We start from the raw sequence: 25,756 nt of genomic DNA, 5'->3' as shown, positions 1-25,756 counted from the left end.
TTTTACATCATGACCCAGCATACACATGCACAGATACTGAAGCGGGCAAAATAAGCCACCTCAAAACATGCCACTCTAGTGTCCATAAGGACTACTTTGGTCCTTAAGGACTATTTTTAGTTGAGGACAATTGAGAAGGAGCAGAAAGAAGGAAAGCTCTTTGCCTTCTCCCTAATTGCCCAAAAGCAGGACATAAATTTACCAAGGTGCTCCCCCTTCCTTCTTTACCAGGAAGGACAACAATTAATCTCAACTTTAGACCCTTAACAGCCTGGAGATGGCAACAGAGGAATGTACATAACCCTACCAGCTAGTCTTTCTCTACCTTTAGTTTCCATACGTTTCCCTTCCCACAATTTGTAGCCCTAGGAACTCAAAGTCCTTTTCCTTTGTCTTGTCACTTCTCTGAAAATTTATTGTTCTTTTGCTAAGATGCTATATAAGCCCAAGTTCCAACTAACCCTAGAGTTACTCATCTCTGAGCGCTCCCACATGTAAGCATAAACATGTTTGTTTTTTCTCTTGTTAATCTGTCTTTTGTCAGTCCAATTCACAGGGCCACAGCCAAAGAACTAGGAGAGTAGTAGGAAAAAGAAACTTTCCTCCCTGACAACATAATTAAAATAGGTTTTGCAAGACAAAACTTAACTCTTACTATATGTGGTGCACTCTTTTATTTTTCTCTTGTATTTAACTTTTCAAAAATGCTAGTTATCACCTGCTACACTAACTTCACAACCCACCACTGGGTCACAACATGCAGTATGAAAAACCATGTAGTAGATGGTATTGAAGTAATAGCTGAAATGTAAACTTTAACATTCAAAGGTAAGGGAAATGGCGTGGGCACAGAAGACAATCCTAGGTTTAGAACGCTATCAGATGAACAACGATTTTCCTTACATATGTAAATTATATGAGTAGTAAATTAATCCTCAAATTGCACAGGAACAGGAAAAGGAGCCAAATCAGCTTTTTAAATTTCTTAACTATTTACTGATCTCTTCATCAGCATTTACAATTCCTGCATCATCATAATGTTCATCTAGCATGTCATGTGAAGGGAAAAATATGCTGCCCCTGTAGTTATCATATAATGACTACAAATATTAAAGCAAGATTTTGCAACCTTGGTATGTGGCAGCCTGGATGGGAGGGGAGCCTGAGGGAGAATGGATACATGTTTATGTATGGCTGAGTCGCTTTGCTGTGCACCTGAAACTATCACAATATTGTTAATCAGCTATACTCCGATATAAAGTAAAAAGTTAAAAAAAAAAAAGATTTTGCAACCTTGGCAATACTGACATTTAGGCTAGATAATTCTTTGCTGTGAGGGGTTGTTCTGTGCTGTTTAACAGCATCCCTGAATTCCACCCACTATACTCTTTCCAGAGTAACAACCCAAAATGTCTCCAGACACTGCCAAATGTCCCAGAGGCGGCGGGGGAGGGGAGGACAGCCCCAGGCTAGGCCACTGGTTTAAAGGACCTTGAATCACTTTAAAAGATGAAAGTACAGAGAAAAATAACAAACTCTATAGAATGTCAAGATAATATTCAGGGAGTTGGTAGTAGATATATTTGTTGTAGCAAATGCCAAATTAGTGGGGAAATAATCTGCTACCAAGCTTGTATTACGAACCAGTCACAGGCTATATAAACAAGCAATTATTCAGGCACTCACTGCTCCAGAAAAGATTTCTATGGCTTGTACTCTAGATTTTAAAAATAAAGCAAACAAAACTGAGTCAGGGATGCAGCCAAATCACAGCAAATTTGGGCCTTCCTAGCTAATCCTCTGGCTCTAACTGGGCTTCTCCAAGTTTGATCCAAGATTACCCATATTAAAATCACTTGGAGGTGGAATACAGAATCCCCAAGGTTGGGGCCCACCTGTGAAATTGCAATGAGCTTCTCAAGCGATTCTTCGGCCCAGAACAGTATAAAAAAGTGAGTTCTAACAATCACAAGAAATTTCTGAGTTCTCATGATAAAGCAGGAAGAGAAGTTTAAGGGGGTCAGGAAAACCTGATGTTGGCTTCACCTACCTCATCTTTCTTTTCCTCAAACTCCTTAGGCCACTCTCCATAAATGGTAAGTATTCACAGAGAAGACATCTCTGATCTAGAATCTCCCTATGCTTCTTTCCTGTTCCACCAAGTATCTTATCACTGTTTCCTCTCAAGCTGACCACAGAATCATAAGTAACCAACATTGTTCAAGAGCATAAAGTTCCACAGAATAGAGAGCCCGGAAATAAACCCACACACCTACGGTCAATTAATCTTCAACCAAGGAGGCAAGAATATACAATGAGAAAAAGACGGTCTCTTCAGCAAGTGGTGTTGGGAAAGTTGGGACAGCCACATGTACATCAATGAAGTTAAAACAGCCTCACACCACACACAAAAAAAACTCAAATTGGCTTAAAAGGGCTTCCCTGGTGGCGCAGTGGTTGAGAGTCCGCCTGCCAATGCAGGGGACACAGGTTCGTGCCCCGGTCCGGGAAGATCCCACGTGCCGCGGAGGCCCGCATACCACAAAAAGAAAGAAAAAAAAAATAGCTTAAAGACTTAAACATAAGACATGATGCCATAAAACTCCTAGAAGAGATAATAATTTTGTAAAACATTCTCTGACATAAATCCTACCAATGTTTTCTTAGCTCAGTCTCCCAAGACAATAGAAATAAAAACAAAAATAACAAATGGGACCTAATCAAACTTAGAAGCTTTTGCACAGCAAAGGAAGCCATAAACAAAACGAAAAGACAACCTACAGATTGGGAGAAAATATTTGCAAACAATGTGACTGACAAGGGCTTAATTTCCAAAATATACAAACAGCTCATACAACTCAACAACAAAAAAACAAACAACCCATTCGAAAAATGGGCAGAATACCTAAATAGACATTTCTCCAAAGAAGACATACAGATGCCCAATAAGCACATGCAAAGATGCTCAACATCACTAATCATTAGAGAAATGCAAATCAAAACTACAATGAGGTATCACCTCACACCAGTCAGAATGGCCATTACTAAAAAAGTCTATAAGTAACAAATGTTGGAGAGGGTGTGGAGAAAAGGTGGGAGTGAAAGTTGGTGCAGCCACTTGGAAAACAGTATGGAGGTTCCCCAGAAAACTAAAAATAGAATTACCATATGATCCAGCAATCCCATTCCTGGGCATATACCCAGACAAAACTATAATTCAAAAAGATACATGCACCCCCTATGTTCACAGCAGCACTATTCACAAGAGCCAAAACATGGAAGCAACCTAATGTCCACTGATGGATGAATGGATAAAGAAGATGTAGTACATATATATAATGGAATAATACTCAGGCATGAAAAAGAATGAAATAAAGCCATTTGCTGCAACATGGATGCAACTAGAGATTACCGTACTAAGTCAGTTAGAAAGAGAAAGACAAATACCATATGATATCACTTATATGTGGAATCTAAAATATGACACAAATGAATCTATCTACAAAACAGCAACAGACTCATGGACATACAGAACAGACTTGTGGTTGCCAAGGGCAAGAGGGATTGAGTGGGAGGTTGGAGTGAGCAGATGTAAGCTATTATATATAGAACGGATAAACAACAAGGTCCTACTGTATAGCAAATGGAACTATATTCAATATCCTATGAGAAACCGTAATGGAAAAGAATATAAAAAAAGAATGTATATACCTATATATAACCGAATCACCTTGCTGTACAGCAGAAACTAACACATTGTAAATCAACTATACTTTAATTTTAAAAAAAAAAAGAGCATAAAGTTCCAGAAAGAGTATTAAGTAAAACAGCAAGAGAATGAAAAAGCTTCTAAAACACATAGCACAAGGCAAGATACACAGCCCCCTCAGTCTCTGGTCTGGATATCATTAAAAGTCTAATAATGGACTTCCCTGGTGGCGCAGTGGTTAGGAATCCGCCTGACAATGCAGGCAACACGGGTTCGAGCCCTGGTCCGGGAAGATTCCACATGCCACGAAGCAACTAAGCCCCCGTGCGCCACTACTACTGAGCCCATGTGCCACAACTAACTACTGAAGCCCACACAGGTAGAGCCCGTCCTTTGCAATGAGAAGCCACTGCAATAAGAAGCCCGTGCACCGCAGTGAAGAGTAGCCCCTGCTCACCGCAACTAGAGAAAGCCCGTGCGCAGCAACAAAGACCCAATGCAGCCAAAAATAAATAAATTTATTTTTTTAAAAAAGTCTAATAAATTGCTAGTTTCACAAGTCTATTCGACATGCCATTTCAGAAATAATTACAGTATTAGTTTGTGCTCTGGCTAACAGAGGTTTTTTTTAAAAAAGACTGCTCTACTGTTTCCATGACAATCCCACTTTCAAATCACAATTTCAGAAGTACCAAAGTTAGTGTTGGCAAAACAGAGTATACCTGTCAATTCTACTCAAAATTACTCAGCTGTCACAATTTGATACATTAATGCACAAGTTGACTGGAATACAAGATAATTTTTAGGGTCAGTTAATCTCTAAAATTCCAAAAGAATAAATTATAAAATTAGTCATGAAATTTTTGATATTTTAAAATCACCATTCTGTTCTTTAAAACCAGCACTTCTGATCTCTCACTGTAAAAACAGTTGACTGGAATTTCATGACAGCTTATTTATATGGCTGAGAACAAATCTGGTACCTAAATACAAGTTTTTGAGCCTCTTCTTTATCTGTTCTTCACATGGTTTAACGCAGACAGAACCACTCATTTGATACATTAAATAGCAGATAATCTGCTACACAGGCTTGAGAAAATTAAAAAAGAAAAAAGAGTATGGCAAAATATAAGAGAAAGGAACATGCTTTCAAGGAATTTTCAATCTAGTGGAGGAGAAGGACATGTTGCATCTTACAGTTAGTGCTGAGTAACAACCAAGATACAAAATGCAATGAAATGTGATACAAGTAAGAAAGCAGAGAATTCCTATGGGAGCTGGGGAACCTCATTTTGGGGTATTTCATTTGCCTATATTCTAAACAGTTGGGATTTAAAGAGATAGGATTTGAGGAAAATGCTTGGGAGGGGAGGGTGGAGCAGCAAGAGCAGAGACTTGAAGAGAGAACAGTACAGGATGCACTGGAAGAAAACTGAAGCAGAGAAGGAATAGGGAAAAAAACTATAACCAAGGCAAAATGGAAAGGTTGCCTTTGGAAAGGAAAGAGCATTATTTCCTCTTCTGAGAAAGAGCCAGGGAGTAAAAGACTGAAAATACAGGTACATTTTGAGATTGTAAGAATCAGGGAGGAGATCATCTGCTTACACGTAGGAGGCAGCTGAAGGGAAAATAAAAAATGTTAGATTGGTCACTGAAATGAGTCATGTAACAAAAGTAATACCAGGCAGCAGTGAAAACTAGATAGCTTGAAAGTACAGTGGGTCCAATCAGCATTGTGTGACCTTATCGAGAACCTTTTTTTTTTTTTTTTTTTTTTGCGGTACGCGGGCCTCTCACTGTTGTGGCCTCTCCCGTTGCGGAGCACAGGCTCCGGACGCACAGGCTCAGTGGCCATGGCTCACAGGCCCAGCGGGATCTTCCCGGACCGGGGCACAAACCCGTGTCCCCTGCATCGGCAGGCGGACTCTCAACCACTACGCCATCAGGGAAGCCCCAGAAACTTTTAATTGAGAAAGAAAGCTAAGGAGAGAGGGGCCAGTATGACAAAGAACCAATGGGGCAAGAAATTCTATGGCCCCCATGAAAGCACTGGAAAGAGGGTTGCCTTTGTGGTGCAGACTGGACAGGAAGGCAAATAAAATTCAAAGGGACTAGCAGATCAGCCCAGAGACCAGAAAAAACGGGTTTCCACTAAACTCGATTTGGAAGCAGAGAAAAGTGGTGGAAAAGCAGTAGAGTGATAGCCCTCCTGTTCTTCCTCTGAGGCCAGAGCAATGCTTTGCTGTTTTAAAGAAACTGCACTCACTGTATGACCTCCAGACCTCTCTGTTTCTACAGAATACAGACTACTAACTAAAGACATCCTTGCACAAAAGGATACTTAATATAACCTGGAAAGAAGTCTAGGTCTAAGTCTTAATATAACCCTGGAAGTACACTGCCTCAAGAAGCATGATATATTATCACATAAGCACCACCACCACTTCTACATTTATAGGAACCACTTTTTTTTTAATAAATTTATTTACTTTATTTATTATTTTTGGCTGTGTTGGGTCTTCGTTGCTGCACACGGGCCTTCTCTAGTTGCGGCAAGGGGGCGCTACTCTTTGTTGCGGTGCGCGGGCTTCTCATTGTGGTGGCTTCTCTTGTTGTGGAGCACAGGCTCTAGGCATGTGGGCTTCAGTAGTTGCAGCTTGCAGGCTCTAGAGCACAGGCTCAGTAGTTGTGGTGCACAGGCTTAGTTGCTCCGCGGCATGTGGGATCTTCCCGGACCAGGGCTCGAACCCGTGTCCCCTGCATTGGCAGGCGGATTCTCAACCACTGTGCCACCAGGGAAGCCCAGAACCACTTTCATTTGGAGATATATATTTCTAATAAGATTGCTACATTAATCATATTAAATGTCATAGAAAAAGAAATACTCAGTTTTAAACTAGAAGGCAATAAGAATACCAAATTCAACATATGCAAATGATATCATCAGCAATTTCACAAGTGAACTATTTCATATGCTAGCATATATTCAATGTTCTTTAAAGAATTGTAACTTTGAAAAAACATGGGAAAATTACCAAGGCTTCAGATGAATCTATGGAAAGACTAAAAAACAAAAACAAAAAAAATCCCAGAAGATTAAAAGTAATAGTAACAGTCCTAGTGTATGTGCAAACATGAGGACTCTTTGGACCTATCAGAAAATAAGTGCAAAAATAGTAATATGGACAGTGTTCTTATAATTCCTAATTTGATTGTTAGATAAAGCACAAAAGGAAGAAATACCCAGAAACTCACTCCTAAAAGGTAATAACATATCAATTCTCTTTGGAGATTAAAGTATTTAAGCCATTAGCTAAAAAGTATTTGTAGTCTCAGTGCAAATAGGTTTTAATGAATGGAAAAATGAGCATTACAACACACAACGCAATTCCATGGATATAACTTAAATAAAAGCCAAAATAGTACATTTCACTTCTGATGTTAATCCAACTTGGATCAAATTAAATACAACTGACAGAAACAAGAAATACAGTACAGGGACTTCCCTGGTGGCGCAGTGGTTAAGAATCCACCTGCTAATGGTCTGGGAAGATCCCACACGCCATGGAGCAACTAAGCCCATGCGCCACAACTACTGAGCCTGAGCTCTAAAGTCCACGAGCCACAACTACTGAGCCACGCACTGCGAATACTGAAGCCCGCACACCTAGAGCCCGTGCTCTGCAACAAGAAGCCACCACAATGAGAAGCCTGAGCACCGCAACAAAGAGAAGCCCCTGCTCGCCGCAACTAGAGAAAGCCTGCATGCAGCAACGAAGACCCAATGCAGCCAAAAGTAAATAAATAAAATAAATTTATATAAAAAAAAGAAATACAGTACAGCGTTTAAGGGCATGGGCTCTGGAGTCAGCCCAGCCTGGCTTTAAAGCCAGCCTCCATCACCACACAGCTAATGAACATGAGATGCTTAGCACAGTGCCAGGCAACCTGTCTTCTCTTCCTCCTAAGAGCCTGACAGTAACTTAAAATAATCCTATTTTCATCATTGTTCCTGAACCTAGCACTGGGCTATAGTCCTGGACAAGATGTATGCATCAAACTCAAAGATCTAGTCATAATTGTCCCTATGTCTGCTCTAATAAAAATAGAAGAAAAAGAGAAATCTTTCCTTTCCTTAACAGAATTCACCGCACAGCCACACACTTTAAAATTAACTTCTCACTTACTGTTTAAGAGGGTGGAGTAGAGATTTCCACCACTTTCTCTGTTAGAAAATCATCCCAAAACAATGACAGTAAAAAACAGAAAAAACTGGGGACTCCCCTGGTGGTCCACTGGTTAAGAAGTCGTCCTGCAATGCAGGGAACGCCGGTTCGATCCCTGGTCAGGGAACTAAGATCCCACATGCCACAGGGCAACTAAGCCGGCATGCCACAACTAAGACCCGACGCAGCCAAAAATAAATAAATATTAAAAAAGAAAAAACTTGATTCAGTGTGTAATCCTGAAGATCAATCTTAAATGCTTAGAGAGGGAGTTAATAGACTTGCCCTGAGAACCCCAGGAAGGCATTAACTAGAAAGTATGAGGTATCACAGCAGGTGGAATTGAGAAACGGTGATAAAAAAAAAAGAGAGACTGGGGCTTCCCTGGTGGCACAGTGGTTCAGAGTCTGCCTGCCGATGCAGGGGACACGGGTTCGTGCCCCGGTCTGGGAAGATCCCACATGCCGCGGAGCGGCTAGGCCCATAAGCCATGGCCGCTGAGCCTGTGCACGGAGCCTGTGCTCCGCAACGGGAGAGGCCACAACAGTGAGAGGCCCGCGTACCGCAAAAAAAAAAAAAAAAAAAAAAAAAAAAAAAAAAAGGAGACTGTTCCAATGAAAGTCTGCCTTAAGGAGTATAACTTTTTCTTCCTGGTCTATGGAATTTCAGCATTTGGCTTTGAAAACCACAGGCCTTAGTAACTGCTGGTTAAAAAAAAAAAATTGTCCCCAAGATAAAAAGGGGAAAATATTTCCTCTTATCTTAGTAGATCATATTTTGACTAATAAAGCCTTTCTCACAAATGTTATTTCTAATTAATAAGTCTTATAACGCCACCAGATTTTGGAAATTATTGCTATGTCCTTTGAAAATAACCTTTACTTACAGTCAAAAAAATTAATTTTGATATCTCGTCTTCTAAATAATTTGTTATTCTGGTAACAGTATGTAAGGTTTTTGAAGGGTTTAAATACATGCAGGCTCTAGTTGTTAAGCCGGAAGAGGACCACTGACAGGTGCCCTGTTCCCACAAGCCCAAAGTTAAAAATAAAACCAATGACCTAGATCTTGGGAATTATTTAAATTACCTAATATTTCTTTTAAGAAACAACTAAAAGATGAGAGAGAACGGACATAAACTTTTACTTGTTTAGGCACAGGCTTTCCATGGTAGGATACTCAAGAAACTGATTAAGACCAGTTGCTCCCAGGGCAGGTGTTGGCAATTCACAGAGAGTACAATAAGAAATGTGTCCCTGGAGCTGTGCAGAGGCCCTGAGAAAAGAGTACTGAGAAACTGGAAGACAAAAGTAAGAGACTCATCACTGTATATCCTTCTGTTCTGTTGGACTTTTGACACACGTTAATGTAGTTACTTACTCACAAATAATTAAAATAAAAAATTGTAAACTGCCTTAATTACTTGCAAATATCCAATCCTTCCTATTTCTTATTTTATTTTATTTTTTTTTGTGATATGCAAGCCTCTCACTGCTGTGGCCTCTCCCGTTGCAGAGCACAGGCTCCGGATGCGCAGGCCCAGCGGCCACAGCTCACGGGCCCAGCCGCACCGCGGCATGTGGGATCTTCCCGGACCGGGGCACGAACCCGCGTCCCCTGCATCGGCAGGCGGACTCTCAACCACTGTGCCACCAGGGAAGCCCTATTTCTTATTTTAAGTTACTAAATTCCACTTTTCTTCCCCAACAAAACTACCTTCAGAAAGTTGCCTTAGCATTTCCATTTTTGCATTTTCAATGATATATCAACATACCCACGAATCACTGACTTCATAAGTTATTTTTATTGTAAGACCCTTGAGAATCCACAGGATCAACACTTAGCTTGGTAGTTATCTGCAGGGTGTCTTATGATACTGATCAACTATTTTACGTTTGCCTGGCATACACAGAGTCCCAAATAGTCAAGTGATCACCATGCTTTATACCATCAGAATTCAGTAGATATTCAACAAATTCTTGAACAATTTGACAACATCAAATCCATAAAAATACTGACTCTCTTTTACCTATCCTGGCAATATATCTTAATTTACCAAATCAAAAACATTAGGTATAGGGAGCAACTAAGCCTGTGCGCCACAACTACTGAAGCCTGCGCGCCTAGAGCCCGTGCTCTGCAACAAGAGAAGCCACCGCAATGAGAAACCCGCGCACCGCAAGGAAGAGTAGCCCCTGCTCGCCACAACTAGAGAAAGCCCGCACGCAGCAACGAAGACCCAAAGTAGCCAAAAAGAAATATAAATTAATTAATTAATTAATTTTTTAAAAAAACATTAGGTATACAATAAGGTCACATGAAAACCTAATTACTGAAAAAGGTAAAGTATATCCAGTCAATAAATTATGTACTTATTAAAAATGCTGAATATGAACATAAAACAACACTAAAAAATGCTTATGATAATGTAAGCACAAGTGGGAAAAAACAAGGGCACAAAACTATATTAGGATTACAATTATGTTTTTAAAAAGACTATCAAACGTAACAGTGCACTATAGAAAATTATTTTATTTATATGCAGTTCAAAAACAGGCAAAACTAATTAATCTATGATGTTAGAAGGATAGTAATTACTCTTGAAATGAGGAGAGGTAGTAACTATCAGGATAATTGAGGGGAGTTTCTGGGATGCTAGTTATGTTGTTTCTTGACTTGTGTGTTATTACCAATGTGTTCACTTTGTGAAAATCCATCAAACTGCACATTTAGGAGTTGTGCTCTTATGCACAGTATACTTCATTTAAGTTTTAAAACTTGTATCTAAAACAAAAGATAAAAATAAAACCTACTCCAATGCTAATTATATTAGGACAGCAGCATTATATAACTTTTATTTCCTCAATTTTGAAGATTTTCTGAAATACATTTAGGCTGCCTTAAATCCTTTCTAGAATAATAAAGCATAAGTGCTTCCTATGTGCCAGACCTTGTTCAAAGTACTTTATACACATTAGATCATCTAATCCTCAGAAAATCATCAAATCCTCATAACAACCCTAAGAAGTAGGTGTGTTATTACTGTCATTTCAAAAGGGAAGAAACTGCCACACAGAGGTTGAATAACACCCAATATAACACAGCTCCTAAGTGGTAGAGCCTTAACATGAACCAAGGTCATCCGGCTCCCAAGCTCATGCTGAGACATTATCCATAGCACCTCCCTAATAAAATTTTACTTTTTCATAGTGGAGGAAAAAAAAATAATTAAGAAAATAAGTTATTTAATCAATCTAAATCATTACTACTCTATTACTTTATTAGCTTTCTGTGCAGCTAGATGCTAAAATATAGGTGCAAAATTGCATGTTACAATAAGTGGTATAATCATATGGAGTGACTGGAAGTTACTCAGAGCTTACAAAAGAATACACTAGTAATATACCTCTCTTCTATTCTGTTCTTGTCCATGAGAGGCTGCTTAATCCATTGGTTAACCAGTCTTTGTCCTTGAGGGGTTTTGCATTTATTCAGCAATGCAGCCAGAGACTGAGAGCCAGTAGTATCTTCAACGGAACCCTAGTGAACAAAAAATAAAATAGAAAAATGGCATGCTCATTAGTGAAAACTTTACTATGCCATGAATAATGATTAAGTAATTTGGGGAACAAGAACACTTAACACTGGGAATTCCCTGGCAGTCCAGTGGTTTGGACTCTGTGCCAACACTGCCGAGGGCCTGGGTTTGATCCTTGGTCGGAGAACTAAAATCCCACAAGCCACACAGCCAAACAAAATTTAAAAATAACCAACCCCTAAACTCCCCAAACTTGTAAAAACAAACAAACAAAAAACACTTAACATTCTTCAAATATTAAACAGAAATGTACACAAAGGCTCCTCATCCGAAAATCAAACTTTCAACCTGTTAATCTGATTTTCTGCTGTATATTTTTCCCCAAACCAAAACCACAAAATTACTGCAGTTCTAGACATAAAACTTCTTAGAATGTAATTTTTAAAAACTGCTATTAATACACAAAATTATTCATAAAACCAGGACAAATACTATTTATATAGCTTGCAATCAGAAAAATACAGTAATTCAAAACTATCTCTTTTAAGTATAATATTTTTAAATATTTAAGCTCCTTAGTAAGAGTCTTATATATATATATATAGAGAGAGAGAGAGAGAGAGAGAAACATTTTTAACCACTCAATATTTTTAACCCATGTATTTTTTTCTTACCTGGAAAAGGTTAAGGGCTCTGACTGCTGCAATATCCAATTTCATGTACTGGCTGAAGTCAAAAGTAGTCAGTTCAAACTGTCCAAAGTTTGAATCATCTGATAAGAGTTCTAGAAACTTGATTACTGCACACAATGAAGAAACTGCAACCTAAGATTAAGAATTTAAAATAAAAGATGACTATCACCAGAATTCCAGAGATTTTTTAAAAAAACAAATGGCAAGATGAAAATAAATTTCAAACACTATCATTTTCCCTGTTCTTTCCCAATCCAAAGCAAGAAAATCAAAGTTTAAATAAACCTAAGACTAAAAAATGATTTTCAGAAAGTGAAAATTTACTGTAACAGCAACATTATTTATAATAGCCAAAGTAGAAATTATGCAAATGTCCACCAAGAGTAAAATGGATACAGCCTGGCATGTTCACATTGTGGAATACTACACACAACAACAGATATAAGCACAAACAAAGCACAAACATGCGACAATATAGATAAATCTCACAAACACGATACTGAACAAATCAAACACAAGAGCATGAACTGTATGAGTCCATTTATATAAACTACAAAAATAGACCAAACTAATCCATACTGTCAGGTAAGAAGCAGGGTTACCCCTGGTGGAGGTAACAACTGGAAGAAAACAAAAAGGGTCTTTACGATCCTGATACTATTCTGTTTCATGGGTGCTGGTCATGTGGGTACTTATAATTTATGAAAATTTAGTTATACACTTATGATATATGCACTTTCCTATATGTGTATTTAAATAAAATGTTTAAATAAACTGCCTATATTACTACTACATAAAATAAAGAAGCTAAGGACATCAAACTGATAGCCCAATGACAAGTTCTACTTATACTCGATACCAGATTCATTGTGAATGTGCATATATTTCCTAATTGATAACACAGTCATCTATCTGCCTCTGCCAAACTCTAACAAATATATAAGGTTGTCACAAGAATCTCCTGCTACGTCACCACAAGGCACAGATGATAACACCTTTTAGTAGCCCTAAAAGCTTCTTCCCATTTTCAACGCTGAAGTAAGTTTCTCTAATACAGATCTGCCTTGACTTATGATGGGGTTACATCCCAATAAACGCATCATAAATGTAAAATGCATTTAATACACCTAACCTACTGAACATTGTAGCTTAGCCTCACCTACCTTAAATGTGCTCAGAGAATTACATTAGCCTATAGTTGGGCAAAATCATCTAACAGAAAGCCTATTTTATAATAAAGTTGAATAACTCAAAATTTATTGAATATTGTGCTGAAAGTGAAAAACAGAATGGTTCTATGGGGACAGCATGGTTGTAAGTGTATCGGCCATTTAACCCTTGTGATTGCGTGGCTGATTGGGAGCTGCTGCACGCTGCCCTGCCCAGCATCACGAGAGAATTGCACTGGTATTGTTAGCCCAGGAAAAGGTCAAAATGCGAAGTATAGATTCTTCTGAATGCATATCACTTTCGCACCATTGTAAAGTAAAAAAAAAATTGTAAGTTCAACCATCGTAAGTCAGGGAACGTCTATATTGGGATTATTGCTCATACACAACTGCTTCCGATTCTGTCACACAAGAAAAGTAAAACAGGTAAACTTAGCTTATAAGGATCAAACTATCATGTGATAAGCAATCACTGCAAAATCATGATAGTAATAATAGTCTGTTTATTGTAGTTTGAAATCAATTTTCAAAATTATAAGCTAGAGCTTGCTCTTATTTAAATATACAATTCTTCATTTTACTTATCAGTGATCCACAAATAACCTGTCAAGAGTTTCTAATATTTTATCATAAAAATACATCCCTCAAACCATGCTTGCCTCAAAGATTTGAAAAACTGAAGATAAACTTCAACCACTGAAAAATCCTATAAAAAGTTACATTGTTTGCATATTCATTTCTACACTGAACATACATAACCAGTGCCAATTTTTGAATTGTTTAAATGTAACATTTATTATGCAATTATTATGCACTGTATATACTTTCACCCGTATTACTTCCTAATCTCCACAACGATCCTTTAAGACAGATAATGAAACTGAAGTAATTTATTAAAAACCCCACAGCTCGTACATTATAAAACTTTGATAGGTCTTTTTCCCCCTAAACAACTAAGCTACCTCACCTACTTAGGTGACAGTAATCAGGCTCTTTCAGGTGAAACCAATAAAACAATAAACTCTTCCTTACCCCAAGGATACATATTGTGTAAATATAATGAAATTATATTTAAGGTTATGTTTAAATTTTTCTAGTCAGTCCTTGAGTTTTTCACAAGCTTCTTCATAGATTAAAATAAGCTTAAATATCAGTGATCTAGTTTAGGCTTTGAGATATAGATGACAGAAGCAGCCTTCTAAAAAGTCACTATTTAATGGTAAATTCACATTTGTAATCCACATACCTGATTCTCCATTTCTGGCAACACAGCACTATTCACCTGTTCTCCCTTTTTGCCTTTCAACAACCGGTTGAGGTCCTGATAAATATCTTTTGTGGAAAAGTCAGCTTTTTTTCTTTCTGTGATCAGAATTCCTCCTCTCTGAATAACCTATTTTACAAGAAATATTTTAAATTACTAGGAGAAAAGGAACAAGAAAAGCAATAAGGAATGCTGTATCACTGACAAATATAAAGTGACAACAGCTTAACAAATTATTAACCCACATTAAATTTTTATGCAACATGCAAGAAGACACTGGTAATATATGTATTAACATGTATTTTTAAAATCTGTAAATGAAATTTTCATGGAAATTTAAAATTAGGCTCACATAAAGCTTTCAAAAAATAGTCTAAATAGTAAAAACTCTTAACAGAATAATACTTGTGGAAAGTTGCCTAAATACTATTTATGCTAAAAATGCCCATCACAGATATGCTAACTCTCAAGTAGTTCTTATTGTATTTGAGGCTCATGAGAAGAAAAGAATCCTTGGGGGGAATACAACATCCCTTAAACATCTAAATAATAAACCATATATCTACATAAATAGCAAAATCGAACTTTGTTAAAATAAAAGAATCAGTAAAATAATAAGAGGCTAGGGCTTCCCTGGTGGCACAATGGTTAAGAATCTACCTGCCAATGCAGGGGACATGGGTTCGAGCCCTGGTCCGGGAGGATCCCACATGCCGCAAAGCAATAAGCCCGTGAGCCACAACTGCTGCGCTTGCGCTCTGGAGCCTGCGAGCCACAACTACTGAGGCTGCATACCACAACTACCGAAGCCTGTGTGCCTAGAGCCCGTGCTTCACAGCAAGAGAAGCCACCACGATGAGAAGCCAGAGCACCGCAACAAAGACCCAACGCAGTCAAAAATTAAATAATAATAATAATAGGCTAAAGTTCCACTTGAACTATTAAAAATTAATCCTGAAGAACTGCAACTTATTTGATATATCCAGGCTAAATACAGTCATAGTTTTTTTTTCTTTAATGGCCCTAAATCATCTCTTCCCCACCCTGCACCCCCCAACTGTGAAAGCACTCCTTTTATCAATTGTGATCTCTTTAAAATGGCACTGAGTTACTCTTTCGGGAGGTGGGGGGAGGGGGGATGATCTGAGGTAGAACAAGTCTTAAACAAGAAACAGCTCCTTCTGAAGTCCTATTAAAGATACAAAGTTTCTATCAAAGATAAACATCAAGACATTCCTCAAAATCCTGTTGTGATTAGATTTAAAAGGTTTTGCCTTTAAATTTTTTTTCCTTCAGTAAAACAGTATTATGTTAATTTAGAGCCATTCCTAGCCTTGGATCCTCCTCTATCTCTACACTCCATTTCCTTACCTGCCTCAGTTTTCCCACGTCTCCAGCAGTCTCTCCTCCTGGTAAAACACATTCCTTTGGTCCAATCTGAATCAGGAGAGCCTCCAGATTGGAGAATTGATCATTATCAGGAAACTCACACAGTCCTAGCTTCCTCTGTATGGAGTCAACATACCCAACTCCAACCTGTCTTTGGCCATCAACTGTAGACATTTTAACACCCACAACACCAATGGAAGCTGACATATCGTTGTTACCAAAGAGAATGTCTTCAAACTGAGCAAGATTACCTGGAGAAGCCTAAGCAAAAATAAAGAAAAATTTTAAGAAACTGTTGAATGTACTTTAAAACTTTACTAACCAACAGAAATTACCCAACCTAGATGAATTTTATTAATGAAACGTTTTCTTACCAAAAAAATTACTTATAACCATATAGTCCAATTAATATTACCACACTTTCTATAAAGTATCCTCTCTACTTTTCCAATTAATTTCAGAACACTTGGGCACATCTAAAAATAACAGTATCAAAAGCGATTTTCAGTTTGAAATTTGGCATCTAGGTTTACACTCACTCACACAATCACTGAGGTACCCAAAGTGATAACCCTCTCAATGGTACGCCTAAATTTCTACACTCTGCCAAACTACCTACTGGTTGCACGTATCAGAATTTTCACTGAGTAGTTATACCACATAGAAAAACAGTATTATTAGCTTAAATATTAACCTTGGATAGACATCTCTCTATATCAATGTATTTATTTGTAAAATGCAAAGATTCTTCTAGATCAATGATTTCCAAATAAAGGGTCTTTGACCAATTTTTTTTTTTTTTTTGGGCTGTGCCGGGTCTTAGTTGCAGCACACGGGATCTTTGTTGCCACATGCAGGATCTTTGTTGAGGCATACAGGATCTTTAGTTGAGGCATGCGGGATCTTTTAGTTGCGGCATGCGGGATCTTTAGTTGTGGCAGGTGGGATCTAGTTGCCTGGCCAGGGATCGAACCCGGGCCCCCTGCATTGAGAGTGCGGCGTCTTAACCACTGGACCACCAGAGAAGTTCCTGACCTATTTTCAAAATTTCAAAAAGATTAGAAATCTCTTTAAGACTGTACAAAGTAAGTAAAGGGTCAAGTTTCTTTGCTTTTGGCTCCACCTGTGTCAAGCTGGTGGGTAACAGTACTTCAACATGATCAGAAGCTAACAGGTTGCTGTTAACGTGAGGCATTTCTGGGGCAACTGATGGACCACAGTATGAAACATGAGATAGTCAGAAACAGTCCAAATGAGCACAGTGACAAGCCAAATTTAAGCAACCAGTAGCCATCAATAGTTCTCAAATGTCTTTAGCATCATAATCATGATAATCATTTATGTTTTCTCAATATGGTTCTGAATATCCTGTAACTATGTATGGATTATTGATTAAAATCTGGATCAAAAATGAAATGGAGGAAGTTCCCTGGCGGTCTAGCAGTCAAGACTTTGCACTTCCACTGCAGGGGGCTTGGGTTCAATCCCTGTGACCAAAAAAAAAAAAATGGAAAGCTAGTATTACCTGATACTCAAATTTAAAAAGCACTGATTCAATCACAAATATGAACATCATATTTTCACATACATGCTTTGGATTTACACGCACAGGTTATGCACACCTTAAAAAAACCCTCAGAAGTGAACTAGTAGCTAGCTTATCAAGTAAGATCCCACAAGCCGCACAGCAAGACCAAAAATTAAACAAACAAAAAGTCAATTATAGAGGTCAATTATCCTAAATATCACTAATACTTTACAAAAGAATCAATAAGCTAAAAATTAAAAGATAAATCAGTTTTAGCAGTTTTAGATCTGAACTTCTTAAAATAAATATCAGGATGAAGATACTATCTTTTAACCTGATGAAGATACATATTTGAAGATTTTTTTCCGCCTGACCTAAAAGGTAGGGGGTTAAAAACAATGCATCTCAAAGGATTCTGATGACACAAAGGAGTGAGGTGTGATGGGCTGATAATCCAGTTAATCAGCTGAACTCATGATACCACATTTTGGTGTTGTTACTAACTGAGCTCTGTGAAGAATGAGATAGAAAAACATCACTTTGCGGTACCCTCAATTTTCTATTAAAATCTTTCAAAATGTAGGATAAAACTTTAAGTCCCACTTTTCTCAGTAAAGTAGCAATGAAAATTCCGAGGAAATTCCATAATAAAGAATAAAAGATCTCAGATATAATCTTCAGTAAACGTCAACATTTACAAAGGCGGGGGGTGGTGACAGCAGGCAATATGGAAGGAATACTGAAGAATATTCTATTTGGGGCAACACCAACATCAAATGTTGAAATGTTGTATTAAACCTCACAAAAAAACTTTCACAGGCCTTTCAGGTCAGAAAACATCTTAAAAACCTTCTAATTTTACTGTTTAAAGAGAAACAGATACAGGAGAAGGCTGGGAAATTTGCCAAGGTCATGCAGAGGGACAGAGGAGAAATGAGACCAGCCAAATACAAGGCCAGAGCGCTGTCCCGCCTCACCACACATTTACTCCCTTTCGAGGGTAAATCTCACCTCCCCAACATTTTAACCACTATCCAATATTTATGTGAAGGTATTGTGTGTGAACAAACAGAAACATGATTTTACAGACTAAAAATAAAGATAGTCCTTAAATAAAACAAAATAGTACCCCCATCTCCATGAAGGCATTAGAAGCACGTCAATAAGCCCTTCTACGCACACCTAGGAATATGATCAGCATTAAACAAAGTTCCACACTTCTAAAAACATTACAGTCTAATGAAAGAGAAAGGAACATACAAATATCCAAACACATTACAAACGTGTATAAATAGATATTTGGGATATGTAAATTTGCGTGATATTACTTCAGAAACAGTAAAATCAAATATTCTTTAATGCTGGTATTCAACTTTATGTAAAGGCTATTTATTATTTAGGTTTTAGGGACAGTGACAAAGCTCAGAGTATTCATACTCATAATAAGGATTTACTGAATTTCTGAATTGCTATTAAACTGTTATGTTAAAAACCACATGCTAAAGAATATTAAAGCTTCTCACAGCATTTTACTATCACAACCTGGCTAAAATATTAAACCAACACAGAATTCTCTCATGTTTTTATTTTGTCTACTCTTAAACACAACTAAATTTAAATGGAAGATAATTACCTTAAATGCCAAATACCAATCATTCTCCTTGGAGGCCTTACTTCCAGCTCTGTTCTTATAAACTTCAACTCTGTACTGACGAACTAGAAGAAGATCTTTTACAAAAGACTCAAAATTCATTTTACTAAGTACAACACTCTCCACAGTCTTTGCTCCTAAAGAAAAATATTAAAAATACATGTTACGGATTTGAGGATTTGAAGTCATAAGTGTTGAAGACCTAACACAATGCCTCCCCCCAAGCTATGTTGTTTTCCCAGTAATTCATTCACTCAATAAACTATTTATCAAGCACCTATTACATGTCCTAGATACTTTAGCAGATAAAGGGTATAAAATGGTGGATAGACATAACCCCCTGCACCTGTGGAGCCTACACATCAAAATAAAAAATTGAGAAGACACAAAGACAAAAGAATGAGTCAATATACATACAGCTAATCCTACTTGTCCTTTTTTATCATTTGTTTTTCACAAGTTTGAATAAAACTCTTATGTAATAACTACAATAGTATTTGTATAGGATTTTTTTCAAAAGGTCTACAAAAATAAATTAGTTATTATTCATTATAAAATGTTCTAGGTAACATAGTTCAAAACTTGAAGGTTCAGGGACTTCCCTGGCAGCCCAGTGGCTGGGACTTGGCCTTCCAATGCAGGGGGTGTGGGTTCGATCCCTGGTCAGGGAGGTGGGATCCCACATGGCTTGCGGCCAAAAAGCCAAAATACGGAACAGAAACAATATTGTAACAAATTCAATAAAGACTTTAGGGCTTCCCTGGTGGCGCAGTGGTTGAGAGTCCGCCTGCCAATGCAGGGGACACGGGCTCGCGCCCCGGTCTGGGAAGATCCCACATGCTGCAGAGCGGCTGGGCCCTTGAGCCATGGCCGCTGAGCCTGCGCGTCCGGAGCCTGTGCTCCGCAACGGGAGAGGCCACAACAGTGAGAGGCCCAAGTACCGCAAAAAAAAAAAAAAAAATCGTCCACCTCAAAAAAAAAGAAAAAAAAAACGAAGGCTCAAAAAGGTACATCAAAAAGGAGACTTGCATTCCACCACTGTCCCCTACACATCCAGTTCACCACCCAAGTTATCACTTTATAGAATATATTTCCAAACATAGTCTAGGCACACACAAGCAAATATAAGGCATTGCTTTTTTCCACTTTTACATAAATAATTGCACACTATACACACTGTACTGTATCTTTTTTTTTAACTTTGATATAGTATTTTGGAGATTGTTCCATCAGTACATAATCAGCTTCTTTCTGTTTACAGCTGCAAACGTTCCAATGAACCTAAGGAATTTCTATAATTTAGCCTCTTCCCTGTGGGTTGTTTCCAATCTTTGTTACTGAAACAGTGTTGCATGAATAACCTTGTATGTGCTTCACTCTCCAAATATCTGAGTGTATCTGTGAGACAAAGTCCTAAAACTGGATTTTATCAAAGGATGATACGTGTGATTTTTATAAATATTGCAGACTATCCCCCTTGGTTGGCTGTACCAATTAACACTACCACCCGTAAAGTATGAGTGCACCTATTTCCCCTATCCAGTCAACTGAGTTTTCGAACTTCCTGGCCTTCATCTTACATCACTGGTTCTCAAAAGGGAAGATCTTGCTCCCTTAGCGGACAATTGTCAATGCCTGGGGGGCATTTAGGTTGTTACAACTGGGGAAAGGGAATAATAACAGAATCTAGTAGGAAGAGGCAGGGATGTTGTTAAATGTGCACAGGATAGCCCCTCACAGTAACAAATTAATTCTTCGGTCCAAAATATGAATAGTGCCAAGGCTAAAAAATTGTCTTAGATGGAATATAGTGTCTCACCTTAGTTCTGATTTGTAAATAACAATTTCTTTACAAAATAAATAAAATCACCCACATCATCAAATGGAATTAAAGTTCAATTTTCATATAATATAGGTAATACAAATTATTCACTTAAAGGTAATTCAGATTATAGTTGTAGATTATTCTGACAATTCTGGATCTTATGAAAGATTTAAACTAAATTTAACAATAGATCATATCAAGTACAAATATCAAATACAAATAAGCATAAAGATTAATTAAATGACATAATACAATTGTTTTGTACAGCAAAACGCAGCTGATACTTTCAATATCAGTTCACTAGTTATAAGTAGTGGACAAGAATCCCTGCTGCCTGTGTGCCACAACTACTGAGCCTGCACTCTAGAGCCCACGTGCTGCAACTACTGAAGCCTGCACGGCTAGAGCCCGTGCTCCACAAGAGAAGCCACCACAATGAGAAGCCCACGCACCGCAACAAAGAGTAGGCCCCGCTCACCGCAACCAGAGAAAGTCCACGCACAGCAACAAAGACCCAACGCAGCCAAAAATAAAAATAAATAAATTTATATTAAAAAAAAAAGGTTATCCTCCGAAGATACTATTTCTCTCAAAGGACTGTTTGTGACACACTGGATGTTCCTGGTGAAGAGCCTGGCTGTATGCTTTAAGTCTGAAAGCTGGGAAGTAAGACTGAAGGGGAACTGGAAGAGAAAGCTACCCAGCCTCCACGTGGTGCAGAAAAAAAACCTCAGGTTGATACAAGATTCTCCTCTTCAAGAATAATTTGGAGCCCCCATCTTCATTCAGCTGATAATGTGTCTGCTTACATGTGGGCACTGTGCCAGGTGCTGGGATTCTAAGGCAGAGACTGGTTAAGACAGAGTTCCTGCCCTCTGGGAGCTTTCAGTATATTGGCATAGAGTAAAATAAATGCTGTGTCTAAGGTAAGGAGAAGGTCCTAGGGCAAGGAACACATGAGAGGGGCAGCTAACCAGGCAGCCTTAAGATGGGAGTTAAGAAAGGCTTCCAAGAGGAGATGCTTCTAAGCTGAGTTCTGACAGCAAAAGAGGCAAAAGATAAGGAACTTCCTTTTTTAGGGACTCAGATTCCTATCTATAAATTGAAGCTAGGTACTAACCCACCTCACAGAGCTTTATTATAATAATTTTTTTTCTTTTTTTTTTTTTTTTTTTGCGGTACGCGGGCCTCTCACTGTTGTGGCCTCTCCCGTTGCGGAGCACAGCCTCCGGACGCGCAGGCTCAGCGGCCATGGCTCACGGGCCCAGCCGCTCCGCGGCATGTGGGATCTTCCCGGACCGGGGCACGAACCCGTGTCCCCTGCATCGGCAGGCGGACTCTCAACCACTGCGCCACCAGGGAAGCCCCTAAAATAATGTTTTGATAGTTGTTGAAAAGTAAGAGAAAAGTAGCTAAAAGGATATGAATAAGTCTAAATGCCAAAAGAATGAGCCAAAGAGAGAAGAAATGATCAACAGAAAAGCCATCTGTGAGACGAGGAGAGGGGATCCAGACCACAGCAAAAGGCTCATCTCTTCACTGGCACAACAGGGAAGGAGAGAATGGGTACAGACGACATTAAAAGTATTGGTTCAAGAAACAGCCCAAAAAAAAAAAAAAAAAAGAAAAGAAACAGCCCAAATGTCCATCAACTAACGAATGGATTAAACAAAATATTGTATATCCATACAACGGAATATTTGGCAATAAAAAGAAATGAAGTACTGATAACACAGATGAACCTTAAAATGTTAAGTGAAAGAGATCAGTCACAAAAGACCAATGTTATAAGCAAATCTAGAGAGAGAAAGCAGATTAGCAGTTGCCTGGGTTTGGGAGGACTCAGGGGAAACGGAAAGTTCCTGCTAATGGGTACAGGGTTTCTCAAGACTCAAGTGAACTTTAACCTCTCTTATAATGCCTCTTCTGATGGCTCCAGTCTTTGGCAATCCTGCCTCTGCCTCTGGCAACTTGTTATGGAGCATCCTCCATAGGTCTTCACCTGGAATTGGAATTACTTCTGCCTTGCTCTCCACAAGGGGGAGCTCTGTGAAGGTGAGGATACTGCCTTTTTTTTTTTTTTTTTTTTAACAGTACGCGGGCCTCTCACTGTTGTGGCCTCTCCCGTTGCGGAGCACAGGCTCCGGACGCACAACAGGCTCAGCGGCCATGGCTCACGGGCCCAGCCGCTCCGTGGCATGTGGGATCTTCCCGGACCGGGGCACGAACCCGTGTCCCCTGTGTCGGCAGGCGGACTCGCAACCACTGCGCCACCAGGGAAGCCCTGGGATACTGCCTTTTGATCTATGTACTCCCAGTGTCCATAACCCTGCTCGACAAGGCAGCACTCAATAAATGTCTATCTAATGAATGAAACAGCTTTTGTCAGTAACCTTCCATCTGCATATGGCAGAGGCAGGACTAAAACCCACAACTCCTTACTCCTTCTATTATGTTCATTCCTAGGAGCCAAGGATAAAAGAGATTAACATAAAACTCGATATTCAGAATATCTAACTACAAGAGGGTGAGAAGTTTATAGCTTTCCAGGGAGAGATGATGCTAGAGAGATGGGGATGGGTTACCGAGGGCACTGAATGCCGAGCTGAGGCAGACATACATGACTAGCTCAAGGCCACACAGCTGGTAAGTGGAGGGGCTGCGACTTGAAGCCAGGCAATCTGGCTCCAGTTCGAGGTCCTGACCACTTGGCAATACTGCCTATTAACAGTAGACACTATAGGTCCCTGCGCTGAACAGCGATATAAATGACGTTCGCTAAACAGGCAAAATCACGCTGGCGACATAAATCGGTCTCCCTAACCCCCTTCTATTCTAAATCTCAATCCTGGACTGGCGTTTGTGATAAAGAGGTCTGGCGGCGTTTGTGATGATATCCACAGCGCCAAGGCTGGAGCGAGAAGCAGACACCCACGCGGACTGCAGCAAAATTAAATAGAACAATGTGTTAAAACGCCTCGCACGAAGCGGTCGCTATTAGGTCTGATCCGGGGCAGCTCCGGAGGGACAGACTCAGGATGGAGGCAGGGCAGGGGGCGGGTGGCGCCCCATTCGGCCAGGCAGGGGCCGGAGCACGCGCAGTGGCCCCACGAGGCACCAGCGTCCCCGCCCCCGTGTCTCCCTGCCCGACACCCTCCCACTTCCTGAGAGAAGCCAACTCCGCGGGGTCCTCCCCTGAGCCCGCGCCGTCCCCGCCCTCACCTGCCGGTCCCATGTACTTGACCACCCCCTGGGTCTTGAACACCTCCCGGGCGGCCAGCAGCGCGTCCTCCCGGTGCGCCGTGTAGAAGTCGCCCCGGTCGAAGAGGCGCACCGTGGTGGTCGGCTTCTCCGGCATGCTCTGGAAGAAGCGCACGAAGCCGACCTCGGCCGCACTCTCCAGCTGCAGCGTCTCTTTCGGCTGCACCGCCATTTCGGAACCTCTTCGCCGCCTGCCTGATGGAACTGCGCGACCCCGCACCCACTAAGCTATTTCCCGCCTCCCCTCCCTCGCCCCCCGTGAGGCGTCCGGCCTCTGAGGAGACACCCAATCAGCATCCAGCGCTGCGTTTCGGTGGGTGGGAGTGCGCCGCGACAGCCAATCATAATCGGACGCGGCCGAGCTTCCCGCGCACGCTGGTGACTCTGTCTATTGCGCATGCTTGAGCCTAGGTCGCAGGCCGCCGCGGCAGACACCCGTCCTTGAAAGAATACAGTTATCCGGGTTTTCTCGGCTGCACTGGTGTGGGTCCCAGGTGTATGGTTAGCTAGCTTAGGAGACCAGGTGGAAAGTTCTGGCAGGTTTTGAGTTTGTTATGTACCCGGAAGCAAGAGAGTGAAATCAGAAAGAAACTTGAAAACAAGGAAAAACTAGCCTTCCTCCCTATCACAGTATTTTTTTAACCTGTGCCCCTCTCTCTCCAACTGCCTCAGTTTTCGTTTTTAAGCAAATTGCCTGCATCAAGCTTACACGTTTCTTCTCCACAGCCTCTGTCCTGGCCAAATTCTCGTATCGTCCACTCCTTGATTGATTGATACCTTCAAAAACAGAAGGCCTGCTATGCGCCAGACTTCTAGGATCTGAGGATCACTAGTAAAGAAGAGAAAAACCACTGCCTTTGTTGAACTTACATTCTAATGAATGGATTCAGATAATATCCTAAGTAAACTTAGAGTAAGTAAACTGCTAGAAGATAAGTGTTTAGGTAAAAAAGATGGGGGGGGTGATTTTTTTTTTTTAATGTTGAGCAAAGACTTGAAGGAGGTCAGGATACGTCCTGCACAGTTACCTGCCTTACAAAAGGTATTGCACTCTCCTGTTTGCTCACCCTTCCCCCATAAAAGCAGCCCCAAACCCTGATTCAGCAGCAGAATTACCCCGGGGGCTTTTCAAAGGTGTTCCTGGGCCCCACCCACACATAATGGGTTGGAATTTCTGAAGGTGGGATCTTGGGATCTGTAAGAAAGCTCCCTGGACATTCCTGACAATCAGCTCAGTTTAGAAACCACTTGATTCAAATAGTTTCAGAAGCAGAAAGTTTGAACCATCTGACTGCTGACTACATCTCCCACTTCCTGCAGTGCTCCCTCCTCCCACCCCAGCTCTGTGATCTGGAGCAATAAACTTCCCCTTACCTTTCAATACCTGTGGCTCTAACACAAACTTGTCCCTGTGCTCTGGAATGGGCTTGCCCTGCCCTTTGTGTAGCAAACTACTGGTCACTCTTCCGTCCTCAGGGCTTAAGTATGCCCAGTTCCCCCAGGT

At 40.0% G+C, this 25,756-nt stretch overlaps 1 protein-coding gene across 1 annotated transcript in view; it reads right to left on the bottom strand.

Moving 5' to 3' along the window:
- The window catches only part of MSH2 (mutS homolog 2), a 72,640-nt gene extending 48,207 nt beyond the window's left edge, over positions 1-24,433 (bottom strand). Inside the window, exons 1-6 of the mRNA XM_082852348.1 lie at positions 24,214-24,433; positions 19,149-19,303; positions 15,970-16,248; positions 14,581-14,727; positions 12,148-12,297; positions 11,342-11,475 (exon numbers count right to left, since the gene is read on the bottom strand). Of these exons, the coding sequence (XP_082708474.1) occupies positions 11,342-11,475; positions 12,148-12,297; positions 14,581-14,727; positions 15,970-16,248; positions 19,149-19,303; positions 24,214-24,424 (1,076 nt within the window). The 5' untranslated portion in view covers positions 24,425-24,433. The remainder of the gene's footprint in view (positions 1-11,341; positions 11,476-12,147; positions 12,298-14,580; positions 14,728-15,969; positions 16,249-19,148; positions 19,304-24,213) is intronic.
- Between the last annotated feature and the right edge of the window lie 1,323 nt (positions 24,434-25,756).

The sequence above is a fragment of the Leucopleurus acutus genome, assembly GCF_964270905.1.
Source record: "Leucopleurus acutus genome assembly, chromosome: 12".
Classification (NCBI taxonomy): Eukaryota; Metazoa; Chordata; class Mammalia; order Artiodactyla; family Delphinidae; genus Leucopleurus; species Leucopleurus acutus.
This window is presented reverse-complemented; position numbering and strand designations above follow the sequence as displayed.